The following is a 27778-nucleotide window of genomic DNA, read 5'->3' as shown; positions in this document are numbered from 1 at the left end:
CATGGACACGATCTTGTGATATACCCATTTTATTAGGAGCACTTTTGTAAACTTTTCTTTTTAAATTCCCTTCCCACCGAGCTATGTCCAGCCGTCCAGGGCGGAGAGTTCCCAAGTACTCCCAGGTCCTTCTTTCTTCATATCTCTCTCTCTCTCTCTCTGTGGAAGGAGGATGTGGAGGCTGAAGGTGGCGGAGGGAAGCGAGAATCCATGGCTGAGGACGACCAACAATCACGTGGGGAGGGAGGTGTGGGAGTTGGAACCCGATTTCTGGTCGGAGGAAGACCGGAAGGCGATCGAGGAGGCGCGCGCAAATTTCACCAAGCATCGGTTTGAGAAGAAGCACAGCTCCGATCTCATCATGAGGATGCAGGTAAGGAGGAGATCTGCTTTCGTAGATAATCTCTTCACCTCAAAGATCAGACTATTCATTAACTTAAGTTCCATCAACAAAATGACGAAATATCTCTTACAAACGACCGCTCGTTACTTGGCTCGTGAAGGGTAACAACTAGTATTCACTATTGAAGTTATTTGTTTATAACCTCTAAAAGTGAGTAAAGCTGAGTTGTGATCTATTATTTTGCTAAATGTTAAACACCTTCTTATTATCGATATTTTTTTTTTGCATCCTTAGTTCTTTTATGGTCCATCTTGTTTGAGGATGATAGGTGCTATCCTGGAGTTGAATGGAGTAGGAGTAATATAAGTTTACTCAAATCTCAAAGCAAGGGATCTCATGCGTGTAGAGTTTCCTCTCACTCTTAACCTTTCAATGAAAAATGTTAGGGAGCAAACATTTTTTACGACTCTCTCACAAACTCTTCATATGTGGCCGATAACACCCTTAAAACCTGTTCATATGTCACTAATAACACTCTTATAAGCTGTCAACACGTCATTAACAGTTTTTGAGATACTAAAATATTATTAAGGATTTCAAATAATGGTACTTTGATCGGATACCTTACGAGTATAAAGTTGACGGCCGAACATGATTTGATAACTAAGTGAACCAAGCTTGGATCACTAAAAAAATCTTCATACCAATCCGAGCCCGACTTTATTGAGCCTTAAGTCAGAGAATAAAAAATACGGCATAAATAAAAAGAATAGAACCACCGAGATAAGGAGACAACTTAGAGGCGGTGGCTCGTAAAAGGAAAATCCGTAACAAGATTGTAAATATATACTGTTCAGCTTCCTCTATTACAGTCAGTTAGCGATGGCAAAACTCCTGAAAACATCAATTTGCCGATGAATTCCTGTCAGAAGGTGTTAGCGGGAATAACAAGTGTGCAAGAGAAATCTAATAAGATTAGACATTATTTATTAAGGAGGTTGTTTGGTAGCGAGAATAGTTTTGTTAGGAACTTATCCAAGAAGTTGAGGCAAATTATAAAACAATATATTACAATGTTAACCAAACGGTGCCTTGAACTAAAATACATCGATTAATTGACAAATTTGGCGTGGGTACCATGTTTGAGAGCGCTGTCAATGGCTGTCGTCCATCTAAAAGTATTTCTTAAGAAAAAAATCTCCTTTTCAAAGATCATGTAAAGATACTCTTATTTTTTTCATGCCTTAGAATTATTGCTGGTGATCAGCACGTTTTTTTTTTTAATATAAGAATGAAACTAAGTCACTACTTAGTGTATCTAAAGTGGATACTTGGAAAGGGTGAGACGGCAGAGGTTGGATCATGGATGGATAGCTGGGTACCTTGCACATATGATAGGCTTGGCTTGGGTTGGGCATAAACTTGTTCGATTGGGCTGGCTGATTAGGTATTGGGGGTCCGATATATAAATATATATATATATTTAGAACTCAGCTTTCTACTATATATATATATATATATATATATATAGTATATATATATATATATATATATATATATATATATATATATATAAAAGTGAGTGAATATTAACTCTTGCTATCTAAAGACACCTAGCCATCTAACCAAAATCATTCATATGATGCAGTGAAAGGTTGAGAGAAAAACATAAACAAAAAAGTGAAACAAATATTATATGATGAAAATACCAATCATCTTTTTCTCTCTGTTTTTCTCTTAATGGCCTATTATGAAGAATCAGACTATTCTTTTTGAGTGGTTTTGTCGCTATCCAAGTGTTGTTCTTTTTTAATAAATTCAGTTCCTTCCATCACGGCCTCTTAATATATATATATATATATATATATATATATATATATATATATATTAAGATTACGTGCATTCACAAATTATCCTATGATGATACGTCCTTCAAGAGCATAACATAGTTGGGTGGATTGGTAGAATGAAAAAACATGCAGACAATCCAATTCTTATGGGTGTTGTGCTCTTGTGTCATATGGGGTGGAGCGCAGTACCAAGATAAAGAAACATAGCCTCTTCACCATACTTTGACACAAGTTTATATGGATGCTTGGGGCTTGCAATGTGAAAGCCAGAGAAGCTTTGGCTCTTTTAGAAGTAGTGGATTGTAATATTCTTGTTTCTTGTTCACGCAAATTACTGTGCAATGGATAAATTTGAAACAACTTGAAGCTTTTGAGAATTTGACTCCTAAGTTGTCCATAATTTGGGCACAATATTGCAAAGAACTACTATTTAGACATTTCCCATTTTGTGAATAACACTGAAAAACTGAAGGCATGGAGACATTGTAATAACTTCTCAGATAAGAGACCAAACTTTTGGGTTGTTATTTGTTAATGATGTGCACATTCTTTTCCTATGTCAAAAACTTCCATGCCCAGGACCAAAAAAGAGACCCAAAAAGAAGGCCCTTGCACCATAGACTTGGCAGATACCATACGTCGTTAAAGGTGGGGAACACTGACATTTGATGTCAAATGACAATAATGCCTTTAGTGACATCACTTTTACCGACATTTGTCTACAATTGTCGGCAATACTTTTTCTGACTTATGTCTTTTTTTTAGTGACGTTTACCTCATGTCAGTAAATATTCGTTTTTTAGTGGTCTTAGGCCCTAGTAATCCACATTTAAAGACATGGTTCTTATGAGACTTTCAACATTGAAGGAGTCGTGCAGACCAATAATGCATGCACTCACTTATTTTCAAACTTATTATATCATGTCTCATTAATGTACTTCATGAACATTTTCCCCTCTATTCTATTTGTAGGATAGATTGGCTGAGTTTATGTTGAAAAAAAAAAACAGAGACAAAATTGAATTTTGTGCGCCATTTTCTTTAATTTTTTGAAAAATATTGCTGCAATTGGATTTGTAATGGTTGATTGTTTATCAACTGGGTGATAATGTTGTTTTATTAGCCTGCAAACCTGCACTAACGCCTCGTAATTTTTAAAATGCAGTTTGCGAAAGAAAATCCCTGTGACTTGTCGATGCTTCCGCGTGTGAGCATAGGGGAGAATGAAATTCCTTCAGTGGAGGCAGTGACTGTGACGTTGAGAAGGGCTGTTAAATTCTATTCAAGTATACAAGCACATGATGGCCACTGGCCCGGAGATTTCGGTGGTCCCTTGTTTTATATACCTGGGCTGGTGAGTTTTTAGATCGTTCCTCTTTTATATATATATATATATATATATATATATATATATTGAATGGTGATACCATATTTTAGAGTCCCGCCTTCTGATCAACTATGATAGATGGTTAAGTGAAACATAAAGATAAAAAAGTGATGAACGTTTTCGTCATCTAATATTAATTTACATTTTTTTCTTTATTTTTCTCTCAATCATTTATCTACTTCAAATAAACAGCCTTGGTAATAGATGCTTAAGTGACCTTAAACAACTCATCGTTCAATCTCTCTCTCTCTCTCTCACACACACATATATATATTAAGGCCTTTTACGTCTGTAAGATTTACAAATCTTAAGATGGCGATGATGAATGTGAAAAGAAAAAACGAAACCAAATAACAGTGATACAAAATAGGTAATCAAATTCCATGGAATAAGATGGGGGTAGAAGGTAGTCGTCCCTCCATCCAAAAACCCATACCCGCATTAGCCATTGGAGATAAGTTAACGAACCGAATCCACTCCGTGTTTGCTGTCATTTCAAGCCATTCCTACAAAAACCAGCACGTTTCCTCGAGCATACAACTCAGACGTCTCCCTAGCGCCACATCTAGAATAAATGTTTGAAGGGATGCTCATTTACAGATTTCATGTCTCAGGGGCACCCATTACCTAGAGCAAATATTTGAATGTTCCAATATATATATATATATATATATATATATATATATATATATATATATATATATAAAGCAAATATTTGAATGTTCCAATATAAAAATAAAGAACCACTGAAGGGCTGGTGTGAGCAACCATGTGTGGCTCCGCCACTGGGTCTGCTCCAACCCTGTTGTTAGTGATTATTTTCCTCCCACCTCTATTACTTGAGGTTCTCCTTAGTCAGGTTGACAGCATGACAGCATCATCATCTCTACACAGTCTCTTCGCGGTCAGCATCATAATACTCCAGCAGGTTGGTTTTTGTTAGGACTGCAGCATGACTGGCAGGTCGGTGAAAGTTTGGTTATCAGTTCAGATTTCACAGGCGAACAAGTGACTCACTATGGAGGGTCTTAAAGCAACGCTAGACTCATGATTAGTGCAAAAAAGGAAAGAGGCTACAACCTCTTAAAAGTGTATCCTCCCCAGCATATTGGTAAGGCAACCTATTATATATTCCTCGCAGCTTATATTTTAAGCACAGGTATGCCACATTTGGTAGTTTTGTAAATAAAAAAACTAAGGGTGTATTAGAAAATGGGATATGAAGGCTATTCTGATTTACAGAAACAAATCCAAACTTAAGGCATCTATAACTTACATTTCACGATTCAATATAAAAAAAAATGCAAAAATCTAAATTGTAAAAAGCCTATAAAGCTGAGTCACTGGATATGAACAAAAAAAAAGAGTGAAAGATAAATTGATTTATAGCTCCAGATCCGATTCTGCTGCATTGAAAATGAAAAATGTGCTGGATTGGATGACGCCGAAAACAAAATTTCCGAGATAAAAAATGTTTTTGTTTCCAAAACACCATCTTCGATAAGTTTGAATTTGGCCTTAACAATGAGTCGAGTAGCTCAAATTCATCTCGGAGTTTAGCTTGTTGACTCGTCTCATAAACACGTTGAGTTCAATTTTTTGTTTGAACTCATTCGTTTAAACACCACAAATTTGTATTCATGAAGCTCAATTAAGCTTGTGCATCAAAGAAAAAGCTCGAAAAAAAAGGTACATGCTTTCTCTCTCTCTCTCTCTCTTTCTCTCTCCATTATTTACATGCTTTCTCTCTCTTTTTTTCTCTTTCAGACATTTTTCTCTCTCTCTCTCTTCTTTTCACACATTTAATTGGCTGTTTTTTGTTCCCTCTCTCTCTCTCTCTCTCTCTGGTTTGACTCGCCATCTTTCTCTTCATCGGTTACATACAAACACACATTCCCTCTCTCAGTCAGTCTCTTTCGTTTCATTCCTCGTCTCATCTTTTCTCACCATTAATATCACACACACTCTCTCTCATTGAACGATGTATTCTCTACTCTAACAACGCCCTCTCTATTTCATTTCATTCTTTTTTTTTTTAATGAATGGCAACTTCATTCTCTCTAATTCTGTTTCGATTACTTATTTTTAAAATTTTTGCCTCGATAAAGTTCGTAGCAAATTTTAACCAAAGATTGAAAATCAAGAACCGCTCTTGAACCAAATGTATTGAACAGTTGAACTTGAATCGAGTTTGACCAAAACTTATTTTTGACAAAACCATCAGAGTAATAAACTGCCCCCTCTCTTGAGCTATTCATAAGAAAGAAAACAAAAAAAAAAGTGAATCATCCAAACACCTTTTATGAATGGACACATTTATCTTTAAAAAGCACATGCACATAATGATTGTACATATAATAATTGTACATATAATAATTAAGCCTTAACAAACATATGCACATAATAATTATATATACAATAATTAAGCCTTAAAAAACATATGCACATAATAATTGTATATACAATAATTAAGCCTGACCACCCGACAAACCTGAGTCCGACAGGGAAAAACTGACATAAGCTGGCCCAACAGACATAATTTTTTTAATTTTAATATTTTTTTTATTAAAATTGGATGGGGCCCGGTCAGGTTCGGGTCCGGGCCCGATGCGCACCCTTACCAATAACAAAATAATTTCTTTTTAATTGCATAAAAAATCACGATTACAACCTTCCCGTTCACTTTTCCCGTTTGGACAGTTACGATTAACCCATCGCCTTTACATTCCCACTGCATCATTGCTACTGCCGTTGGATTTCGCTTCGCTTCGTTGGCATCCTCAACTGCTCCCTTCACCGACAACCGCCTTCTCTCTCTCTTTCTCTCTCCCTCCTTTCCCGTTCGAATGCTTCGTTCATCCATCCCCCAAGCCTCTGCATTCACCTATCCACCACCATTGTTACGGAACCAGAGAATGGACAAAGGGGAGAGGGAAAGAATGGGAAAGGAAAGAGCAGGCAGCCCTTTGGGTTCAAATACTTCGCTCGTCCATTCTCTAAAATCTCTACATTCACCCATCCACCGCCATTGTTACGGAACCAGAGAATGGACAAAAGATAGAGGGAAGGAAGGGGAGAGGAAGTGAGGAACGAGAAGGCATTCAACGCACAGCCAGCGAGAGAGAGGTATAGGCAAAACTCCATTGAGAGGCGGGCGTCTTCTTCAGGGCATGGTAAAAGGACGCCATGTCTGAGAAAAACCACAAATGTAAGGGGCGAATGAGATAGAAGAGGGTAATGAACCGTTGGCCGAGGGCTCAGGAGGATAAAAGGTAAATCCACTATTTGACCTTGCTAGTTAATCACCTGAATACAGTTGTCGGCTTCATGCTACGGCACCATTGCCACCAACATTAGCCACTTAAGTGTAATCTTTTAAGATAGGCGCGTGCTTCGAAGCCTATGGAATGTTGGCCACCGTTGGTAAAATTTCCTTAGAATTAATTATTTTTACAACAGGGGGAGGTCTTAGTGGGTTTTTCTTTGGCTGGTATTTTGTTAACTGAATGGACATGACAATCCGAGCAAATCGGACTTCATTTCCTTCTTCTATAGTTTCGGTAGAGAAAAGAAATTGGCCGAAATGATTAATGTTTTTGCATGCAGGTGATTACCCTATACGTTACTGGAGCGCTGCATAATGTTCTATCTCTAGCGCATATACAAGAAATATGTCATTATCTGCATAATCATCAGGCAAGGATGAGCTTTACACATTCCTCATCGTTTCCTTTTCTCCTTCTCTCTCTCTTTCTCTTCTCTTTTCTTTTCTTGGTTGTTGCTGGCACTTGCATATTTCCTCTGAAATGTTCAAAAATTTCTGAGCGAGTTACCTTATTGTACATATTTTTTCTAGAATGAAGATGGAGGTTGGGGATTTCATATCGAAAGTCCTAGTACCATGTTTGGTACAGCATTAAACTATGTTGTTTTACGATTGTTTGGTGAAAAACCTGGAGGGACGGAATCAAGTTCTTTGGAGAAAGCACGAAAGTGGATCCTTGATCGAGGAGGTGTCACTGCGATCCCGTCATGGGGGAAAATGTGGCTTTCGGTATGGGATTGGACCTCTAATTCTATCATGTCTTTTCTAACTTTCAATATCTTTCTTTTCATATTGTCAGTTATGATATTTGGTTGCTTTCAGAGGCACCCCTTCCCTTAAGTAATTTGGCTATATTTCATTGACATTGTAATCTCACTCATTATCTCTGTCAGAGAATATTAAGTGTAGCCATGCATAGTAGATAATGCATTTTTAGTGTCATAATGCAGTGGACAACTCAAACTAAAATTTGTGCAGCTAATTTATATAAGAGTGGACGAGTGCATGCATAACCACTTGGACGCTGAGAAGCTCATAACTTGGGTTCTAAATTCTTGCAAAGGTGTGAGACAATCTTTGAAGAATTATAACTTTTGAGGCAAGCTAGTCGAAGATGATGGCAGGAAACCTGCATGTAACCATCTTTATGTCAACATTTCACCAGCAGATAAGCTTTTTCAAGTAAAGATGATAAAATTTGAACACAAAGTCTTCTATATTTGTTGGTTGCTATGTTAATTGAGAAAGCACCAATCATTTGGTTCATAGTTTTTCCTTTTATCAATTACTAAAAGTGATGACATTTAAACTACATAAATAAAATAAGCCCATAAGATATCATTTGTGTAGAAATATGATAGTTTGAATCATGTGGGACCTTATTCTTGGAAGGGGAAATTTTTTAAAGCACGTCTAAAGCTTTGGCAAGAATCACAACAATCCTACGGTCCCTAGTGTTGCTATAATTGCACCCACATTCTTTTTCTTTTAAGCGGTTAATAGAAAAGGTGAAATGGCTATTCTAATTTTTTTTTTGTCTATGTCAAGTTTGCATTAAGTGGCTGAATAAAAATACCCTTCTGCTTATAAAACATAAACTGTGACATGGTCAAGGTTTTGGTGGAGAGAAAAATCCCAAACTGCAAAACAGTTAATATTTTTTAACGAGAGAGAAAAAATGAGGCCAGCCTTTTATTGAATTACTAGGCAGCTGCAAAGTTGAAGAGGCAAAACAGGGGAACACGAAAACACAAAAGATTGAAACCTAACTCACAGGTAGTTTTGGTAATTTGGATTCATTAGCTGACCTTAAATACAAGGTTAGACTGATGAAAATGTGTTTTTACCAATGTTATAAAAGGCGTAGCGTATCGCGTATCGGTCGGGCCGACCTATACGCCGTATCGTAACGTATCGTAAACGTAGCGTAACGTATCGTAAAATTAATTTTTTAATTTTAAAAAATATTTAAAAATCAGAAAAAATAGACAAAAATTCTCAAAAATCTGAAAACAATGAACAAAAAATCAGAAATCAAGAAAAATAAAAAATGTATTCAAATATAAAAAAGATCATCATACATAAGGAACATTCATGTGTATACTATCAACAACACATTCAAAAATAAGAAATCAAATATTCAAATTAACATAATAAGCATCTATCACAATTTTAAACTTGAAAATTTTATAAAATTTGAGGACTTAGAGTCTTAAGTCTTGGAGTTTTAGGACTTAGATTACATCAGAATTTTATAAGTTCAAACATACAGTTATCATATTTCATGATTCAACGATGATATCTCCCAAATCGATGAATCATCGGTTAATTTTTATGAAAATACGCAAAATTTATCCCTCCTATGTCTATTGGAGTCTTTAAATACAAGAAGAGAGAGAGGAAGGAGTGTTTAAACTTTTAAAAAATAAAGAATTTTATGTTTTCTCCCGTATCGTACGATACGGGGGTGTATCGCCCGTATCATACGATACAGGCTCCGTATCGTACGATACGGCCGATACGGGTACGATACGCATGCGTATCGTGTATTGAACATGTATCGTATAGGTTTCTTCAACCTATACGATACGTATCGTACGATACGCGTGCGTATCGTACGATACGGATAACATTGGTTTTTACTAATCAATCATGCAAAAATTTAGGTGCATTTTTAACAATATCAAAACCTTTTGTTCATTAATCAACAATTTTAGAATACTAACTTCTCCAAGAGCTTATATACATGCCTATTTGGAAAATAAGGGACTGAAGCAAGATATTATGTTATATAACTATTATAGGTGCTTGGAGTATATGATTGGTCTGGCATCAACCCATTGCCCCCTGAGATGTGGCTTCTTCCTTACTTCCTTCCTTTTCATCCAGGTAATTGTCAACTGCTATTGATAATTTCACTTGGTTAATGGCTTTGTTCAAATATCTTTTCCCTGATGAGCTATTTGCTATTACTATTAAGCAATGGTTGTATGGTACTGACATTGGAATAGAATCTCTTGCACACAAGTAACTGCAGAAGAAGAAAGTGCGGCAAGATCAGTTTAACATACATAGTCCTTATGTATATCTTCAGAATGGTTCATTTTGCATATTCCTAACCCCAAAATATGGATTCCCCTAAAAACGGAAGCCTAAGCCTTTTATCATTATCGACTATTGACAATTGCTGAACTTTTTGGGGTGTGACATCTGAATTAGTTTTCCCATGTCAAACTAGTTTATCCTTTTATGTTCTAAACTTTGTGGGTCAAATTAGTATTCATTATGTGGTCAAAGCTGAAACAGTGTTACTTTTCTGGTGAATAATAATCTAATCCATTCTTTCTTAATCCCATTTACAGACTTATTGTGACATAACTACATGATTAGTAAATTAGGTTTCCAAAATAGGCGCTTTCTTGTTTCCATATTTGTAGAATAACATGCTCATAAAACTAAGTCATGCTCAATGACACCATAACACGGCATACCTTGAATACCTAATTAGATGTTAGATGTATCGGTAGTTCTTAATATGTATTTTGTGTGAAGACTTGTCATATACTCACTTAATATAACTTCAGCGGAAAATGTATAAAATTAGCAGGAAAGTCCTACCAACATGAGCATAGGGAAAGAAGCATGTAGCTCCAGTGGCAAACAGTACCCCTGGATAACACGGACAACAAGTAGAATAAATTCAATCAATTATTTGGTTCGAGATCAATAGTAGTAACTGCATAAACTTGTTACCTGTACATCTACTATGTCTAAGGCTGTTGTCCACCTATAACATTACAACTATAATTATTATCCATCCTTCTCCCATTGACCTTAGGATTCCTTTGATGACTACAGTAGAGATACATCCTAGTTATATATCATTGCATTAATTCTCCTAATTTAACACTTGTTGTTGCAATTTTTACCTCCATCATAAAATTTGTGCTTCTTTGTTAGAGGTGCTGGTCTCCTGTCCATCAAGTTCTTGGTTTTGATGTTAGGGCTTCTTTTGTTGCTTACTCCTAGAAAGCCTCACTCCTTTGAAGTGTTGTCACTGCTACCATTTCTTTTTTCCTAGAACTAGATCTGCTATGTCTATTACATGTAGAGCTTCTTTCTTCTTCCTTCTTCTTTCCTTCTATTTTACCTTCATCTCATTGTGAACTGCAACAAGGTGCATCTTGCACTAACGTACTTTTTGCTAAAAGCAAGTTCATGGGACCTATATCCTTTTTAGTTCTGGGGTATCCAATAGAGCACATTTGACAACTTGAGCAACCAATTTATCATGATTAGATCTAGGTTTGTGAGCAAAACAAACACAAACAAGTATCTTGGAAGAAATTTGGAAGAGTATTGGGATAATATGATTTGGAAAGGAATTTGTTCTCCCAAAGAAGATGAAGGCATATGGTTAATTAAATAGTAAGCTGTTAGAATTGCATCACCCTAATATGATGCTAGCATATTGGGTTGTAGCGTAAGGATGTGAGCCACAATGAGAAGATGTATATGTTTTCTTTATGCAACTGTATTTTGCTAAGAGGTCTGGGTACAAACAGTTTGAGATTGTATCCTACAATTGCGATAAAATTGCAATCAAGTCATTCACTTAAGAAAATTGGCCGGGTAGATGACCTTGATAGAAGAATCAAACCAACTTTTATCTCAATCGCTAGACACTTGAGAATAATGAAAACTCATACCCTTCTTTTAGTAAAAAAATGTAAGAAAATTTTGAAGAGTCATTAATAGTAACCAAGTAATGTCCGACACTTGGGCCTGCTTGGAATCCTATTAAGTCCCCATAAATCAAATTGGAGAAGTCCAAACAATCTATGACTCCATGTACTCTGACTAAAAGGAAAGAACCTCCTATAATGTTTGCCCACTTGACATGCTTAACACTAAGAAACAAAATAAAATTAAACAAGAAATCAGATAAATAATCTTACAAAGTTTACGTAAGGGAATCGCTCCCAATGGTTATTTAGACCATTGTCACAGATATCGCGAGATTTTCGAAAATCTCATGATATTTATGAGAACAACAAGTAAAATAAAAATACCTAGAAAATCTCTACAAAAATGAATATCTCGTGTTTTTTTTTCACGATTTTTAACTTTTTATTAGCTCATTTATTTTATAGTTTCTAATTTTCTTAGGGTTTTTTATTTTTAAAAAATTGGCAGACTGAAAAATACCTGAGAAAAACCTTGCGGATATTATCTTAAGAACAATATTTGTGACAATGATTTAGATAGTAGAAGCTACCTTCCTCAAAGCCTCCACTAAGAACGTATGCGAGAAAACCAAAGTCGGACATTTGAAAATCATTTTTTCAAGAGATCCTTAATTTGTTTCTCATTCTTCATAACTTTTTGTAATCATCAACCACCAATATAAAGAAGTGAAATTACAATGCCTTCAGCTGAACTTTTGAAAACAAGGCAATGTTGGGATACCAAAACTTAAACTCTTCTATATCATGGCTATAGAATCTATCATACAAGTGCATAAGAGCTTGTTTTAAATTAAGTCACATGGATGCTGGTAAGGATATGGGTACGACAAGTTTGGAAAATGTGGGTATGGGGACACGACAATATATGAGTATATAATATACAAAATCCCACAAAAGTTTGCACATTTTGTTAAAATGAAATAGATTTTAATACATTTTGAATCAGATTTATTTTCTATATACAAAATCTCCCAAAAAATCATGTGTTTTTTTTTTGGAAGAAGAGAATTTAATGTGTTTTGGATTGAGTCATGTCTTGACATGTTTGATTACTAGTATCAGGGTATTGACACGGGTACAAAGACAAATTTGCCGTGTCCATGTGATTTATGCTGTAAACCATAAAGAGCCTTTTTAACATTCTAAACCTTTACTGTAAATACAAGGGAAGGTATCATGAACACTTCCCATTTAGTTCTCTATTTAAAAATGCCTTTTTAACATCCATCTGATAAATAGGCAATCCTTTAATAAATGCAATGGTTATGAGGGTTCTAATAGAGATCATACAGACAACAGGGACGAAGGTTTCCTCATAGTCTATCCTCATGTTTTTGTGAACAACCTTTGTCATATTCTTGTGAATAACCTTTGACAACTACCTTAGCTTTGAGTCTACTTAGGATTCTGTCACTGTTAGTTTCAACTTTGAAAATCCATCTATACCCTATTGTTTTTTTTTTTCCATATACAGAAAGATTGAATTTCCAATTTTTGCATTTTTGTAAGGCATTCAATTCTACCCATGTGGGATTTGTGCTGCTTCATAATAGGTTGTCTATAGTATCCGGTGATTTTCCACATGAAAATTTTGATTTTCTTTTGCTGTTAATGGTTATTTGGGTAAAAGTGGAACTTTTACATGATCATAGGGTAATTCGGGATAAATAAATAACAAAAGTGATTTATGAGACACAAATCTTTGTGGAGGTCTAGTTGTTTTGTTCAAATCTCCTAATGTTGGGTTCGTGAATAATTTCATTTAAAGGTTCATTTGTAGAGGTTCCTCTTTTATGGTGAGTGATTACGTCTCTGGATGGCTCAATATATTATGTGGAGAATCAGATTGAGGAATATCACTATTAACATCATGAGAGCAAGTTTTGTTATTCTCAAGATCTTCATCTTCTGATGGTAATAATTCATACAAAAAAGAGCAATCCAGATCATGTTGGGATTTGGTTTTTGTTCAAAACCTTTTTCATGTTCAAGAAGCACAACTTTTTTGGGGACAAATAATTTGTCCTTATCAATGCTTTAGCATCTATATCCTTTTTGGCTTTTTGAATATTCAACAAAGACTCATTTAATTGCTTTTGAGATAAAATTGTTACTTTGATTGCCAAAAATATAGCCTTTACATTGAAAAACTTTAGTCTTTCATAATTTGGCTTAATGTTATGAAGTTTTTGAAATAGTGATGTGTTATTTTGAAGGCATTCTACAAATTAACTACAAAAGAAAATTGTTACTTTCTGTCTTCCTAACACCTTATTGTTCAGTAAGTCACTGGATGCATCATTATGTATGGTATGATAGTTACATCATTGATTTGAAGTCTAAGTATATTTAAAAGAAATGATGCTTTTGCCTTTTTTTTTAGATTAGAAAAAACTAAAATTCATCAATAAACAAGAACTGTTACTGTAGCAGTGCTACACCTTTCATCATGAAATATTGATTGCTTGTTGAACCCTGTGAATCACATGAAGGCAACACACTCCAAGAAAGCGGAAAGGATGAGGGTCCCATCAAATGAGAAGCAGCCAAGCAAAAAAGAAGAGAGGATCTTTTGAAAAATCTTATAATTAGTTTTAGGAAAAGAAATAATTCTGAGAAAAAGAACAAAAGGCACCATTGGATGCACATCCTGTAAAGGTTACGTTATACATCATTATTGAGACCTGGCAATTTACTAGCTATGTCACACAAACTCTTCAATAAAGGGGTAGCACCCGCATCGATGTAATGTGCGTGCGGGTGCGGACACAGTGCAGCTCTGACTTACACCCCAACCCTACCCTATTCTATTCCCTTTCAATTTTTTTTCCACATTCTTTTTCTTCTCTCTCTCCATATTTCTCTTTATTTACAGTAATAAAAAAGGATAGATTAAGCTAAGAAACAACCGTATATACATAAATATATATATATATATATATATATATATATATATATATATATATACATAAATATATATATATATATATATTTATTTATGTATATATATATATATATTTTACACACACACACACATATTTTTATATCAATGTGACAGATATTGCAATATTTTTTGAAAATATCGCGCTACTCACATGAAAAATAAAAAAAACAAAAAAAGTGAAACAAAGCGTGATGTTGAAAAAAATGGGAAAATACATTGATTGCTTTTTTCATGATTTTTTCATTTTTAAATTTTTTACCATGATATTATCGTGGATTCCAATTTAGAGTTTTGTCATTAAATCATTCCTTTCATCACTTTTATGTAGTTTTATTTGTCTTCTTATTAGTTTCTGATTTATTTCATTTATATCTATTTCTTTTAAGTTTTCTGAGTTTTTTTTTGTGATTTTTTACGAGAAAAACAACTCTGCAGAAAAATACCCAAGAAAAATCTGGCCGTTAAAAACCCGAGAACGATATTTGTGCATTGATATCTTGAAGATATCGTGATATTAATATCAAAATAAGAAAAACAAAAAAAGAAAAAAAAATCAGAATATTTAAAAAAAAGGGAAAAATATTTATCATGTTTTTATCACGTTTTTCCCGATTTTTTCATTTTTCTATTTTTTAGATTGAGATTATCATGTATCTGAATATAAGCTTAAACTAAATTATTTTCATCATTTTAATTATCATTAAAACAGTCCTTTTATCACTATTGTATAGTTTTATTTATGTTTTCCTATTAGTTTTTTATTTATTTCATTCATGCCTATTTTTTTATTTTTTAAAATTTTCTGAGTTTTTCCCAATATTTTTTCGAAAAAAGAACTTTGCCATTAAAAACCCGAGAAATATATATATATATATATATATATATATATATATATATATATATACATATATATATATATATGATATATGTATACATATATAAAATCCTGCAACCAATTTTTTTGGGATGTGCTACATTGGCACTTCCATCCATACCCGCACACCACCTGCACCCCACATCCATGTGACATAGTTATCTAGTGATTATTTTTTATATGTTTTTTCGTGCAGGAAGATTGTGGTGTCACTGTCGCATGGTTTACTCACCCATGAGCTATTTGTATGGAAAGAGATTTGTTGGCCATATCACAGAAACAGTCTTAGATCTACGTAAAGAGCTTCTTCCTCTACCCTATGATCAAGTAGATTGGAATAAAGCACGAAATTTGTGTGCAAAGGTTGGTGAACACATCTCAACCATTACTTACTAATACAGTTCTGGCACAAGGATTGTTTGCGTAATCAAATACCACAAGCCGCCTGTTTCAGATCTTATCGTACCATTCTTATCTCCACCACATTTTAATTTGCTCTCCACTACATGCATTTTCTGATTATGATTCTTGAAGCTGTATATGATTCTTGAATGATGACATCCCCAAATTGTCTGGCTTTCCCATCAACCTGAAGCTGTTTTGATGAGCCCCACCATACTGGCGAACTTGAATATGTAAAACTCTAAAATTCGAAATAATGAAGGAGCTTGCCAAAATCTAATCCATAGACTGATTTTTAAAGTGAGTTGTCTGTCTGTCTTAAATTGTTACCTCATCAAGTCCAATCTGCACGCCATACCTTCATGATTCTTTTATGAACCCCATAGTTTTTGATCTTCCAACTTCCAAGTTTATTGAAGTCAATCAAGTCATTAAATCCAGCTTCAGATTGCTATGGACTATGGAGTCTAGGCTGCATCCTTGACATCATATTTGGAGATACATCTCCAAATATGATGGTTGAGGATGTCATTTAGCTTTTTTTGCACTCTAAAGCCTTCTTTTTTTTTTTTGGTTGTGTTCCAGCCAAACGGGTGAACTCGAACTGTCCAAAACTACAATTCTTAAAAGTTCAATATACAGATTGGATTCATAGAAAGTCACAAAAATCAATAGCCTTAGAGTTGTTGGCTCATAAAACCCAATTAACACATCAAAATTTTAAGATTTCTTTCTTGAATCCTATACCGTTGGATAATCTTTTTTCATTTTCTAGGGTTAGATTTATCAGAAACAACTTGAAACCATTGGAAAGGTCAGACGACACCTTGGATATTACTATAATTGGAAAGGACAGACAACACCCTGGATGTTGTTATAATTGAATGTCATTATAATTGAAAACAGTAAATTTCTATTATGTGTCTGACCAAAAAATTGTATTATTATTTTTAACTTTATTACCATCAGCAGAAAGTTATAGTAGAATCTGCAATTGTAACATGCTTTATATTCTATATTTGTCTCTTGGAAAAATCCACTTGTTGGACAAACTATCAAATTTCTTCATCACATAATCAAATTCCATATGGGCATACCATCCAACTGAGAATTAATTACCACAATTAAGCAGTGCCTATTTCTACAGGAAGGAATGACATATTAAACACAATAACCTTCCCTTACTATATGTATGTTGGGAAAAATGTAACTTCTGAAAGGATGAACATTTAACTGGGAGAAAAGATAAACAATTAACTGGGAGAAATGTAAGTTCTGCAGTGACAACATTAATAAATAAAGGCATTGTCCGACAACTTGATGTCTTTTCCTTGTCTGGGTCTTTTGCAATATGAAAAGAGTGAATCAGATTCTATGTAGATAGAGTGAAGGCTGAAGTGCAGTCTCCTTAGTGCCTTCGTTATTCTTGGTTGCATGATACTTCTGAAAAGAAGAGGATGTGTCATGTTTATGGATATGGATCAGATCTGAAGTAGGATATATGGTATTTACAGGTCCCCAGCATGTAACAAAGGGTAGCCTAGTTACCTTGTAAACTGCTCATGTACCTTTGTGTCTTGTAAATACCTGTTAATGCGTTAATAAGATTAGGGCATTCCTAGACTGGTTGAGCTGCCAAGATACTGCAGAAAAAAACCCCTTCTCTTCTTGTTTTCTCCTTTTCCTCAAGTTGAAGAAGTCTAGAAATTCAGATACATGGTCTTGGAGCCATAGAGCAGGGACCATTTACTGCTGAAGGTGTCATCTTGGAGGTTCCTCATGTGCCCCAAAATCAGTGTTTTCTGGTTTATTCTTTTCTCTTCCCTAGTCTGTCATTATTTCTCTGCATGTATTCTTGTTTTTCTTTGCACATATACTTAATCCTTCTTCCTTGGTCTTTCTATTTTTTGCCCCCTGGATTGCACATCCTATATTCTGATCTGTCCTTGACATCATAGCCTCCTCTTTTTCTTATTTAGATTTCTGTCTGCAGTCTCTGCATGATATCTGCCTGATATCACTCTTTTTCTTCTCGAGTCTGCAATCTGTGCTCAATCTTCTGCTATATATTATACATATCAGTTCACTCTTCTTTTCTGAACTCCAGATCTCTCTCTCTCTCTCTCTCGCTTTCTCTCTCTCTCTCTCGCTTTCTCTCTCTCTCGCTTTCTCTCTCTTTTATTTTTCTTTTGCTTTTGGTCAAGTCTGGTGTTTCTACTTTGCAACTTGTCGGGCACAAAACCAATGTCATTTGCACAATATTTTGTCTGCACTTTGATAAGCAATTTCATAATCTATCATATTTGTTATCTGATCAGATTTTCAAAGAGAAACTTCAGGCACGCATCTGTTTTCAACTCTGGGGTGCTGCCCAAATGGATGACATTTTTTGCAATATTTTCTTCACATCCTACACTTTGGATCATGAGTTTGGGTTTGGATATGAGTTTTGGATCCATGATTTCTCATTTTGGCTCTTGGATCTGAAGTTGCATTTGGTTTTTTAGCAATTACTTCCTTCATTTTAACCTTGATTAACACCAAATTTGAAAGCTCTAATCCCATAAATCAATGTGAACGTGAGATTTAACCTCTACCATAATGCATAAAAAACATATACTAACAAGATGGTGCATTTTATGCATCATTAGCTGGCACATCAGAACTAGTTAACTTTGAACCTTAGCAACCGAGTTTTAATTTTTAAATGATAATAAGAAATTGGGCAGCCATAGTTTGCTTTTGATGACTCTTCTATTTAGAGTACCATCACTGCCTTTGAGTATTAAGTCTTCAATGGCAGGTTTAACTGATGCACAATATTGAGTTAAAGTCTGCTTTGCTTGCTGCAATTGGTAGATCTCTCGCTCGACTCGTAGAACTCGACTGATATTAGTTTTCTGAGAGTATGTATTCTAGAGTGTTCAATATGGGAGGAAGAGAGGAACGAGAGAGAGAGGGAGAGAGAAAGAGAGAGAGAGAGAGAGCAAACGTTCAGATTTACATTCACGTAACCCTAATCTCATATTAAAAGAGATTAGGGTGTCTTGACAACTTTACAAAATTAGTCCACTAGAAATAAGATAACAATAAAGTGGACCATTCCAACTTTCTAAAATTTCAGAAAACCTCTAATCAACTTCTAAAAGTTTTTAACACTCCCCCTCAAGCTGGAGCATAGATATCAATCATGCTCAGCTTGTTACATCCTTTCAAGAAATCGCCGATGGGAAGCGCCTTAGTAAACATGTCAGTTGCTTGATCTTTAGAAGAGACATGAATAGTGCTAATGACTCCTTTTTGTACCAAGTCCCGAACATAATGACAATCCACTTCAATGTGTTTTGTCATCTCAGTGTGTTTTGTCCTCTCATGAAAAACATGGTTATTTGCAATATAGGTTGCTACTCTGTTATCCCAATGCATTTTCATTGGGAGGTTCACTGAAATCCCCAATTCTAGAAGCACCGATTTGACCCAAGACATTTCAGCCGCAGTTTGGGCAATAGCTCTATACTCAGACTCAGCATTAGATCTAGCAACCACATTTTGTTTCTTGCTTCTCGAAGAAATAAGATTCCCTCCAACAAAGACGCAAAAACCTGTAGTAGATCTCCTGTCATATACTGACCCTGCATAATCAACATCACTATATGTTACTATGTCCACACTTTCTCCCTTTTTGAACCATAACCCCTTTCCCGGGGCTGATTTCAAGTATTTTAGCACCATTAAGGTAGCCTCCCAATGAACTTTTCGAGGTTTTTCCGTGAATTGACTTAGCTTATTCACAGCAAAGCTAATGTCTGGACGAGTGATGGTCAAATATAAAAGTTTCCCGATTAGAGATCTGTAAGATCGAGAGTCAAAAGTCTCTGATTCATCATCATGAATATGAATTCGAGGATTTATAGGAGGTGTGGCAGGTTTGGCCCCTAATAATCCTGTTTCTTGCAGAAGATCAAGAACATATTTCCTCTGAGACATCACAACCCCTTTACTACTACGAGCCATTTCAATACCAAGAAAATAACGGAGTTGACCAAGGTCTTTTGTGACAAAGTGTTTCTGTAGAAACTCCTTTGTCTTAGCTATCTCCTGATTACTTTCCCCTGTGATAACAATGTCATCAACGTACACAATCAATATCACTATACCATCTGTGCTCCGCTTGATAAGCAATGAATGATCGAGTTGAGATCTTTGAAAACCACACTTAGATAGAATCTCACTTAGTTTATGAAACCATGTGCGAGGACTTTGTTTAAGTCCATAGATAGCCTTTTTGAGTTGCATACCTTGGAACACTCCCCCTGACGTTCAAAACCAGGTGGTTGTTGCATATAAACCGTTTCAGAGAGATCACCATATAGAAATGCATTTTTCACATCAAGCTGGAAAAGAGGCCAATCTTGCTGAACTGAGAGAGAGATAATTAGGCAAATAGTACCTAACCTTGCCACTGGTGAAAACATCTCAAAGAAGTCAACCCCATAAGTCTGTGTATAACCTCTTGCAACAAGGCGAGCTTTGAATCGCTCGAGGGAACCATCAGAATGATATTTGATAGTGAATACCCATTTGGAGCCAACAACATCACAATCTAGTGGGGGATCCACCAAGTCTCAAGTCTCCCGATAGAGAAGTGCATCCATTTCCTCCTACATAGCTTGCTTCCACCGAGAATCTAATAAGGCTTGGTGGTGAGACGATGGGATAGTGTGACTAGACATAGCTCGATCAAACTGCACCAAACTTGTACTCAAATGATTCATAGGAACAGAGTTAGAGATCAGATGCATGGTGCACTGTCGTCGAACCTTGCGAATGGCGATTGGTATATCGTCTATGACTCTATAGAGAAGTCATCATTTCTACCTGAGTCAGTCTTATCAGTGGAACTTACCTCATGAGAAGATGCTGGTGGACGGTTGGGAGAGACTTTGACGACGAGTATAGCCTGGGCAGCAAGTTTGTTTCTATTTGGGTCTAAAATGTGTGCAAAGTAGGTGCATCCAAATACTTTGGGAGGTATATGAAATAATGGTCGATCTGGGTATAGTAATTAGATGGGGATGCGTTCCTGATTGGCAGACGAGGGCAATCGGTTAGTGAGATAGCAAGCTGTAAGAATAGCATATGAGTGTGTAACATGAGGGTACGAACCACATTTAGAAGCTGACGATGTTTATGTTCTGCAACACCATTTTGTTGGGACGTGTGGGGACATGTATATTATGGTCGAATCCCATCCCATGATTGACATAAAATTGAAGCAGAACAGAAGATTTAAATTCAAGAGCATTATCAATGCGAATATTTTTGAAAACAGAACCAAACTGAGATTTTATTTCCTTGATAAATCTGTGAAGAATACAAATGACTTCAGACCTTTCCCGTAACAAAAATACCCAACTGACTCTGGTAAAATCATCAACCAAAACAAGGTAACACCAGAAACGCGAACGAAAAGAAACCCGACATGGACTCCAAACATCAACATGAAGTAGATCAAAAGGACTCTGACTAGATGGACTTTGACTCGAGGGAAAACTACTACGTGTATGCTTGCCTAACTGACATGCTTCACATAGGAAAGACTCTGATGCAAGAATATCTGGAAACATGCGACAAAGTTTGGACACAGAGGGATGACCCAGTCTGAGATGCCACTGCAAAGGAGTTGGCTTCGATGTGAAGGATGATACTGCAATATTGACTGGAACAGAGAGAAAATAGAGTCCCTTCCGTTCATGGCCGCCACCAAACGTCTTTCCAATTTGTAAGTCCTGAAAAGAACATGAACCAAGATAAAAAATGACTTTACAGTGTAAGTCTCTAGCCAATTGCTTAACAGATAACAAAATCTAGGAGCATATAGCACATGTGTAATGGTGCCCAAAGATGTAAGGTAGATATCCCCGCCGCCCAGAATAGGTGACAATTTGCCATCAGCCAATCTGACGTGTTGTGGTGTAGTGAACCTGGTTAATGATAAAAACATATGTGGCTGATTACAACAATGCCTGGAAGCTCCTGAGTCGATCATCCATATCATACCTGGGTCAATGGTAGGGGCACCAACAGTGAAAGCCAACTCTACTGCAGCAGTGCTGGTTGATGCAGGGGAGGACCTCTGAGCAAGAACTAGATCATATTCCTCCTTACTTAAGTTGAGTGAGTATGATGGAGCAGAGGTAGGGGACTCAACCATAGAAGCTGTAGCCTGTGAGGAAGATGCATTAGACGAAGGCCCCTTTCATATAATGGTTCTCCCTCCACCACGCCCTAATGACCCACCAAAATGAAGATGAGGATGCTTGTCCCAACATCGGTCCTCCAAATGACCTAGTTTGCCACAATAAGAGCACTGAAATCTGCCGCGTCCTGCACCACGGCTTGTGCCACGTCCTGCACCATGGCCTGTGCCACGTCCTGCACCACGGTCTGTACCACGTCCTCTCGTGCTAGTAAAAGAACTATGGCCCCGTCTTCCTGATATCACAAGTGCGGAGACTGGTGTTAAGGCGACTCAGCCTATTATATGTGTCTGCTAAGTTTGGAAGATCACTGCCTGTGAGGATTTGAGACTTTGCCATAGAGTACTCTAAAGATAACCTAGATAGAAACTTTGCCACCATACCAGTTTCAAAATGAGATGCATAGCAGTGCTTGCACGGTGGGCGAAGAGCTTTTAACCTCTCATATGCAGCAATCAACGTAGCAACATATTGTGATAGATCTTGATCTCCTTGTCGTATATTACAAAGCTCTTCTTCCAACTGCAAGATCTTAATAACATTAACAGCATGAGAATATGTCTTCTTTAGAAAAGACCACGTATCTCTAGCTTTGGTGTAGTATGCAATCATTGGAGCGATACGAGACTCTACACTATTCATGATCCATGACATCACAATGTTATTATCTTCATCCTAAGTAGCATATTTCTCTTTTTTCTCAAGAGGTTCATCTTCTTCAAGAATATATTTCTTCCTATGACCAGCCACCAACATCATAAATACCCTTGACCAAATTTCCTAATTTGAACCATCAAGTTTGATTGTGGTTCCATAGGAGAAGGAGTTACCAGCCATCTTATATTTATTAGACCCTTCTGACCTACTGCTGTCAGCCATAGTAAAATTATAGAATGCGTGGATCTCAGCCAAAAAAGATGTGCAGCAAGATGACCACAGCCAGACGTGCAACAATATGAACACAACCAGAGCAAACTAGTTTCAGGCGTAGATAACTACTGTCAAATGTAGATATCAGGCAGCAATATTAGATATAGATATTAGGCAGCAAGCATGCATAGGTTGGACAGCTCCACTCAGTGTCAACTATGCTGGAAAACTAGGCAAACTGAAACTAATATTGACTTCAACGATGCTGCCCAAAAAAAAAAAAATCTGAAACCAGTCTACACCACTTGACTTCAACGATGTTCCCCCTCCATATGATTTCAACGCTGCCAATAAAACATACCTCTAAATGCGAATATCCATGAGGCAGCACCCAACCAAGCAGATCAGCACACCAATGGCCTGACCTTCTTCCACGGCAGCAACATACACGACATCAGATTTGATCAGTATACCCTTGTTGATGGACTGATCTTCTTCCACGGCAGCAACATACACAACGACATAAGATTTTTTTTTTTTTTCCTGCAACTTAACGTCTTCAACAGCCGCACCACATCTCTACATGTTAAACCTGATTAGCCCCTGTAGAAATACGAACAAGACGAAGAAGAAGAGAAACAATGATCACGATGTAACGTGGAAAACCCTCAACACGAGGGAGAAAAAACCACGAATGAGGAGGAGTTGGTGCCCACTAGCAGCCAGACTCTCTCTCTCTAAAGATTATCATTTTCTCATAAGGATTAGGGTTACATGACTTAAGTAGAGCCCAAAACGGGCTACAAGGCGGGTCGGGTATGGATCCGGACCCGAAACCCACAATCTATCAACACTCCCCCTCAAGTTGGGCGTACATATCAAACATGCCCAACTTGGATACATTCCTCTCAAATGAAGCTGAAGGAAGAGCTTTCGTCAGAACATCAGCAGTTTGGTCTTCAGACTTCATGTAAGGTAAGATCAACTCTTTCGCATCAATCCTTTCCCGAATGAAGTGACGATCAATTTCAACATGTTTTGTTCTGTCGTGAAGTACAGGATTGTTGGCTAAGTTGATTGCAGACTTGTTATCACAATACATCTTCATAGGTCCTTCAATCTCTATTCCAATGTCAGTCAACAATATCTTCAACCATAATAACTCTGACACTCCTATAGCAACTGCCCTATATTCTGCCTCTGCACTGGATCTAGAGCAAACATCCTGTCTCTTGCTCCTCCATACAACAAGGTTTCCTCCCAAGTAGACACAGTACCCTGTAGTGGATCGTCTGGTATCACCACAACCTGCCCAATCCGCATCAGAATAGCCCTCGATTTCCACAGTCTCTTGTTTCACATACAGGAGTCCCTTACCAGGATTTTTCTTCAGGTAGCATAGCACTCTGTCCACAGCCTTCAGATGTGCATCGGTTGGCGCATGCATGAATTGGCTCAAAACATTCACCACAAAGGTGATATCAGGTCTCGTGAGGGTAAGATAAATTAGCTTCCCAACCAAACGTTGATATCTTCCCTTGTCTTCTTCACAGAGAGGCTCTCCATCTCTGAGACTCAACTTGTGCCCAGTGTCAAAAGGGGTAGGAGTAGGTCTACATCCCAATTTACCAGTTTCTTCCAGCAGGTCTAATGTATATTTCCTTTGGTTTAGTACAAGACCAGTACTAGACCTAGCAACCTCCATACCAAGAAAATACCTTAGTTTTCCAAGATCTTTGAGGTCGAATTCTGTAGCCAGTAACCCTTTTAGCTTGATAATCTCTTCCTCATCATCTCCAGTAACAATCATGTCATCTACGTAGACGAGCAGGAGAGTAACCTTGCTCTCCTTCTTCTTCACAAACAGAGTGTGATCTCCATTTCCTTGTTTGTATCCATGACGTATCATCACTCTTCTCAGTCGTTCAAACCACGCTCTGGGCGATTGCTTAAGGCCATACAATGCCTTTTTCAGCTTACAACACATTTCTGGTTCTTCATATCCTGGAGGCATATGCATATATACTTCTTCTTCGAGGTCACCATTGAGGAATGCATTCTTAACATCCAGTTGATACATCTTCCACTCCTTCATCACAGCTAGGGATATAACCACCCTCACAGTCTTCATTTTCGCAACAGGAGCAAAGGTTTCCAAGTAATCAATTCCATATTTCTGGCTAAATCCCTTGGCCACAAGTCGAGCTTTATATCTTTCAACACTCCCATCTGGTTTGTACTTGATGGTATACACCCATTTGGATCCAACTAGGTGAGCGGCTTCAGGAATCTTCACCACTTCCCATGTCAAGTTTCTTCTTAGGGCATCTATTTCTTCTTTCATTGCATCGGCCCACTTGGAGTCACTTTGAGCTTCAGCGACAGTCCTGGGAATCACAGCCAAAGAAAGAGTAGAAACAAAACACTTGTAATCTTTCCCAAGTCTGGAATAAGAAACAAAATTACCAATAGGGTGTTGAGTACATGACCTGACACCCTTTCTCAGGGCAATGGGAAGATCGTCATTCTTCTTTTCAACCTCATCATGGGTCTCCACGGTCTCCTCGGTAGGACTTGGTTCATCCAGGGAAGGAGTGGCATTGGGATTGGAAGTAGATCTAGCATCACAAGTCATCACCTCTGTCCGAGTACCTCGTCTAGAGTAGAACTGTCCAAACAACTGAGGGCCTTCCTTCTCAATGCTATTGTCACCCCTTTCCTCATTCTCAGGCACATCAACAGTATTAAGTGATTCTGTTTTCTTGTAGTCCAAAAAATCTATAAACTGAAGTTCCTGTCTCTGAGAATACTCTTCCCTGCCCACAGACTGCTCCCCCTGAAGAGGATTCACACCAAAGTAAGAGGCATGTTCCAAGAAGGTAACATCCCTCGTAACATAAGCTCGACCAGTAATAGGATCAATACATTTGTATCCTTTTTGCGTAGGGGAGTATCCAACAAAGACACCTTTGATAGACCTAGGATCAAGTTTCTTGACATTTGGACTGTGATCATGGATAAAACATACACAACCAAAAACACGAGGAGGAAGAGGAAATGGTGGACGACTGCCAGGAAGCAACGAGTGGGGAGTCCTACCATTCAAAACACGACTGGGCATGCGGTTAATAAGATAGGCACTAGTAAGAACTGCATCACCCCAATAGTGTTTAGGAAGATTTCTCTGAAACAAAAGAGCCCTGGTGACATTAAGAAGTTGACGATTTTTCCTTTCAGCTACCCCATTTTGAGGGGGGGTGTAACTACAGGATGTCTCGTGAACAATCCCCCGTTGTCTAAGAAACTCCTCAACAGGCCGACACATGTACTCACGGGCATTATCGGACCTGAAAGTTTTAACATTCGCACCATACTGGGTATGCACAAGAAGAATAAATGTCTCGATGATTCGAGGAACCTCGCTGCGGTCTTTTAACAAGTATATAAATGTAGCACGAGAGAAATCATCAATGAAAGTGATAAAATACTGGAAACCTTGACGGGTATGAATGCCCGAAGGTCCCCATACATCAGAGTGAATCAGAGAAAAAGCTTCATTAGCACAACTAGAAGAAAGAGGGTACGAAGCCCTCACATGTTTGGCAAACTGACAAACATCACAAGAAATGGAAGACACATCAAAGGAGGAACACAAGTCTGGAAACAAATGTTTCAAAATCCCAAAAGGTAAATGCCCAAAACGTTCATGCCAGTACATAAAAGACTGAAGACAATCTTCTCTTCTCTTATCTGTCTTGCGGATCGCTGTCAACAGAGCAGTAGCCACACGTATGGGAAGACGATATAATCCATCAGAAGCTAAACCAATCCCAATCCTCTTCCCTGTCACCAAGTCCTGCAAAACACAACGATCGGCAGAGAATATAAGTTCACAATTCAATTCTTTAGTAAGTCTACTGACTGATAAGAGATTTAAAGGAAATTGGGGAACATGTAAAGCGCCCTGCACATGAAATTTGTCCAACAAGGACAGAGTGCCTTCGCCTGCCACACAGGTAGAGGAACCATCTGCAAGAGAAACACGTTCCCTTCCCGAGGACAACTTATACTCATGAAACAATTTTGGGTTACCTGTCATGTGATGAGTAGCACCACTATCGACAATCCATTCCCCCACAGAAGAGTTACCTTGATTGCCAATAGCTGCAAGAGCATGATTAGCTGTAGTTCCCTCTGAGGTCTCAGTCTTGTTGACATCGAGCCTGCCCAAATAAGCCCTTAGTTCACGAAGCTGGTCAGCAGAAATGGAGACTTTTTCTCCACTAGAGGCTTGCACCTCAGACACGGGCGTTCTCCCAGTCAAAGATCTCCCTCTGTTCCCCTTCTTTTCTGGATGAAGATCCCAGCAATAATCCACAGTGTGACCTGTCTTCTTGCAGTGAGTGCACCGGCGAAGAGACCTAGATGGGCCGCCAGGACCACGACTCACGAGAGCAGATCTCTCGTTATAGGGCACAAGTTCCCTCTTCCCTTCTTTTGTAACAAGCCTTCGCTGTTCTTCCGCTTCAACACAGGAGTACACATCTTCAATACTGGACACCTCCCCTGAATTCAAAATCTGACTTCGAACACCTTCAAACTCATCATTTAAACCTGCTAAAAATAGGAACACCCTGTTTTCCCATTCATGAGCAACATAGAGCGCCTGATCATGGGGACAATGCCAAGGAATATCAGAATGATAGTCAAGCTCTTCCCACTTGGCTTTCAAAGCCCCATAGTACTCTGCAACAGACGAGGTCCCTTGTCGAATG

The 27778-nt window shown here is 37.4% G+C and overlaps 1 protein-coding gene across 3 annotated transcripts in view; it reads left to right on the top strand.

Annotated features, from left to right (window-relative positions):
- Nucleotides 1–172: 172 nt before the first annotated feature.
- Nucleotides 173–27778, top strand: part of LOC116266844 (cycloartenol Synthase-like) — a 71497-nt gene continuing 43891 nt past the window's right edge. For all 3 annotated transcript variants that reach the window (XR_004175447.1, XM_031648277.2, XM_031648276.2), the window contains exons 1-6: nucleotides 173–373; nucleotides 3359–3547; nucleotides 7187–7276; nucleotides 7437–7634; nucleotides 9710–9794; nucleotides 15668–15834. Coding sequence is in view for 2 of the 3 variants with exons in the window: in XM_031648277.2 (XP_031504137.1) it covers nucleotides 173–373; nucleotides 3359–3547; nucleotides 7187–7276; nucleotides 7437–7634; nucleotides 9710–9794; nucleotides 15668–15834 (930 nt within the window). In the remaining variant the exon portion in view is untranslated. The remainder of the gene's footprint in view (nucleotides 374–3358; nucleotides 3548–7186; nucleotides 7277–7436; nucleotides 7635–9709; nucleotides 9795–15667; nucleotides 15835–27778) is intronic.

The sequence above is a fragment of the Nymphaea colorata genome, chromosome 13 (genome assembly GCF_008831285.2).
Source record: "Nymphaea colorata isolate Beijing-Zhang1983 chromosome 13, ASM883128v2, whole genome shotgun sequence".
Lineage (NCBI taxonomy): Eukaryota > Viridiplantae > Streptophyta > Magnoliopsida > Nymphaeales > Nymphaeaceae > Nymphaea > Nymphaea colorata.
This window is presented reverse-complemented; position numbering and strand designations above follow the sequence as displayed.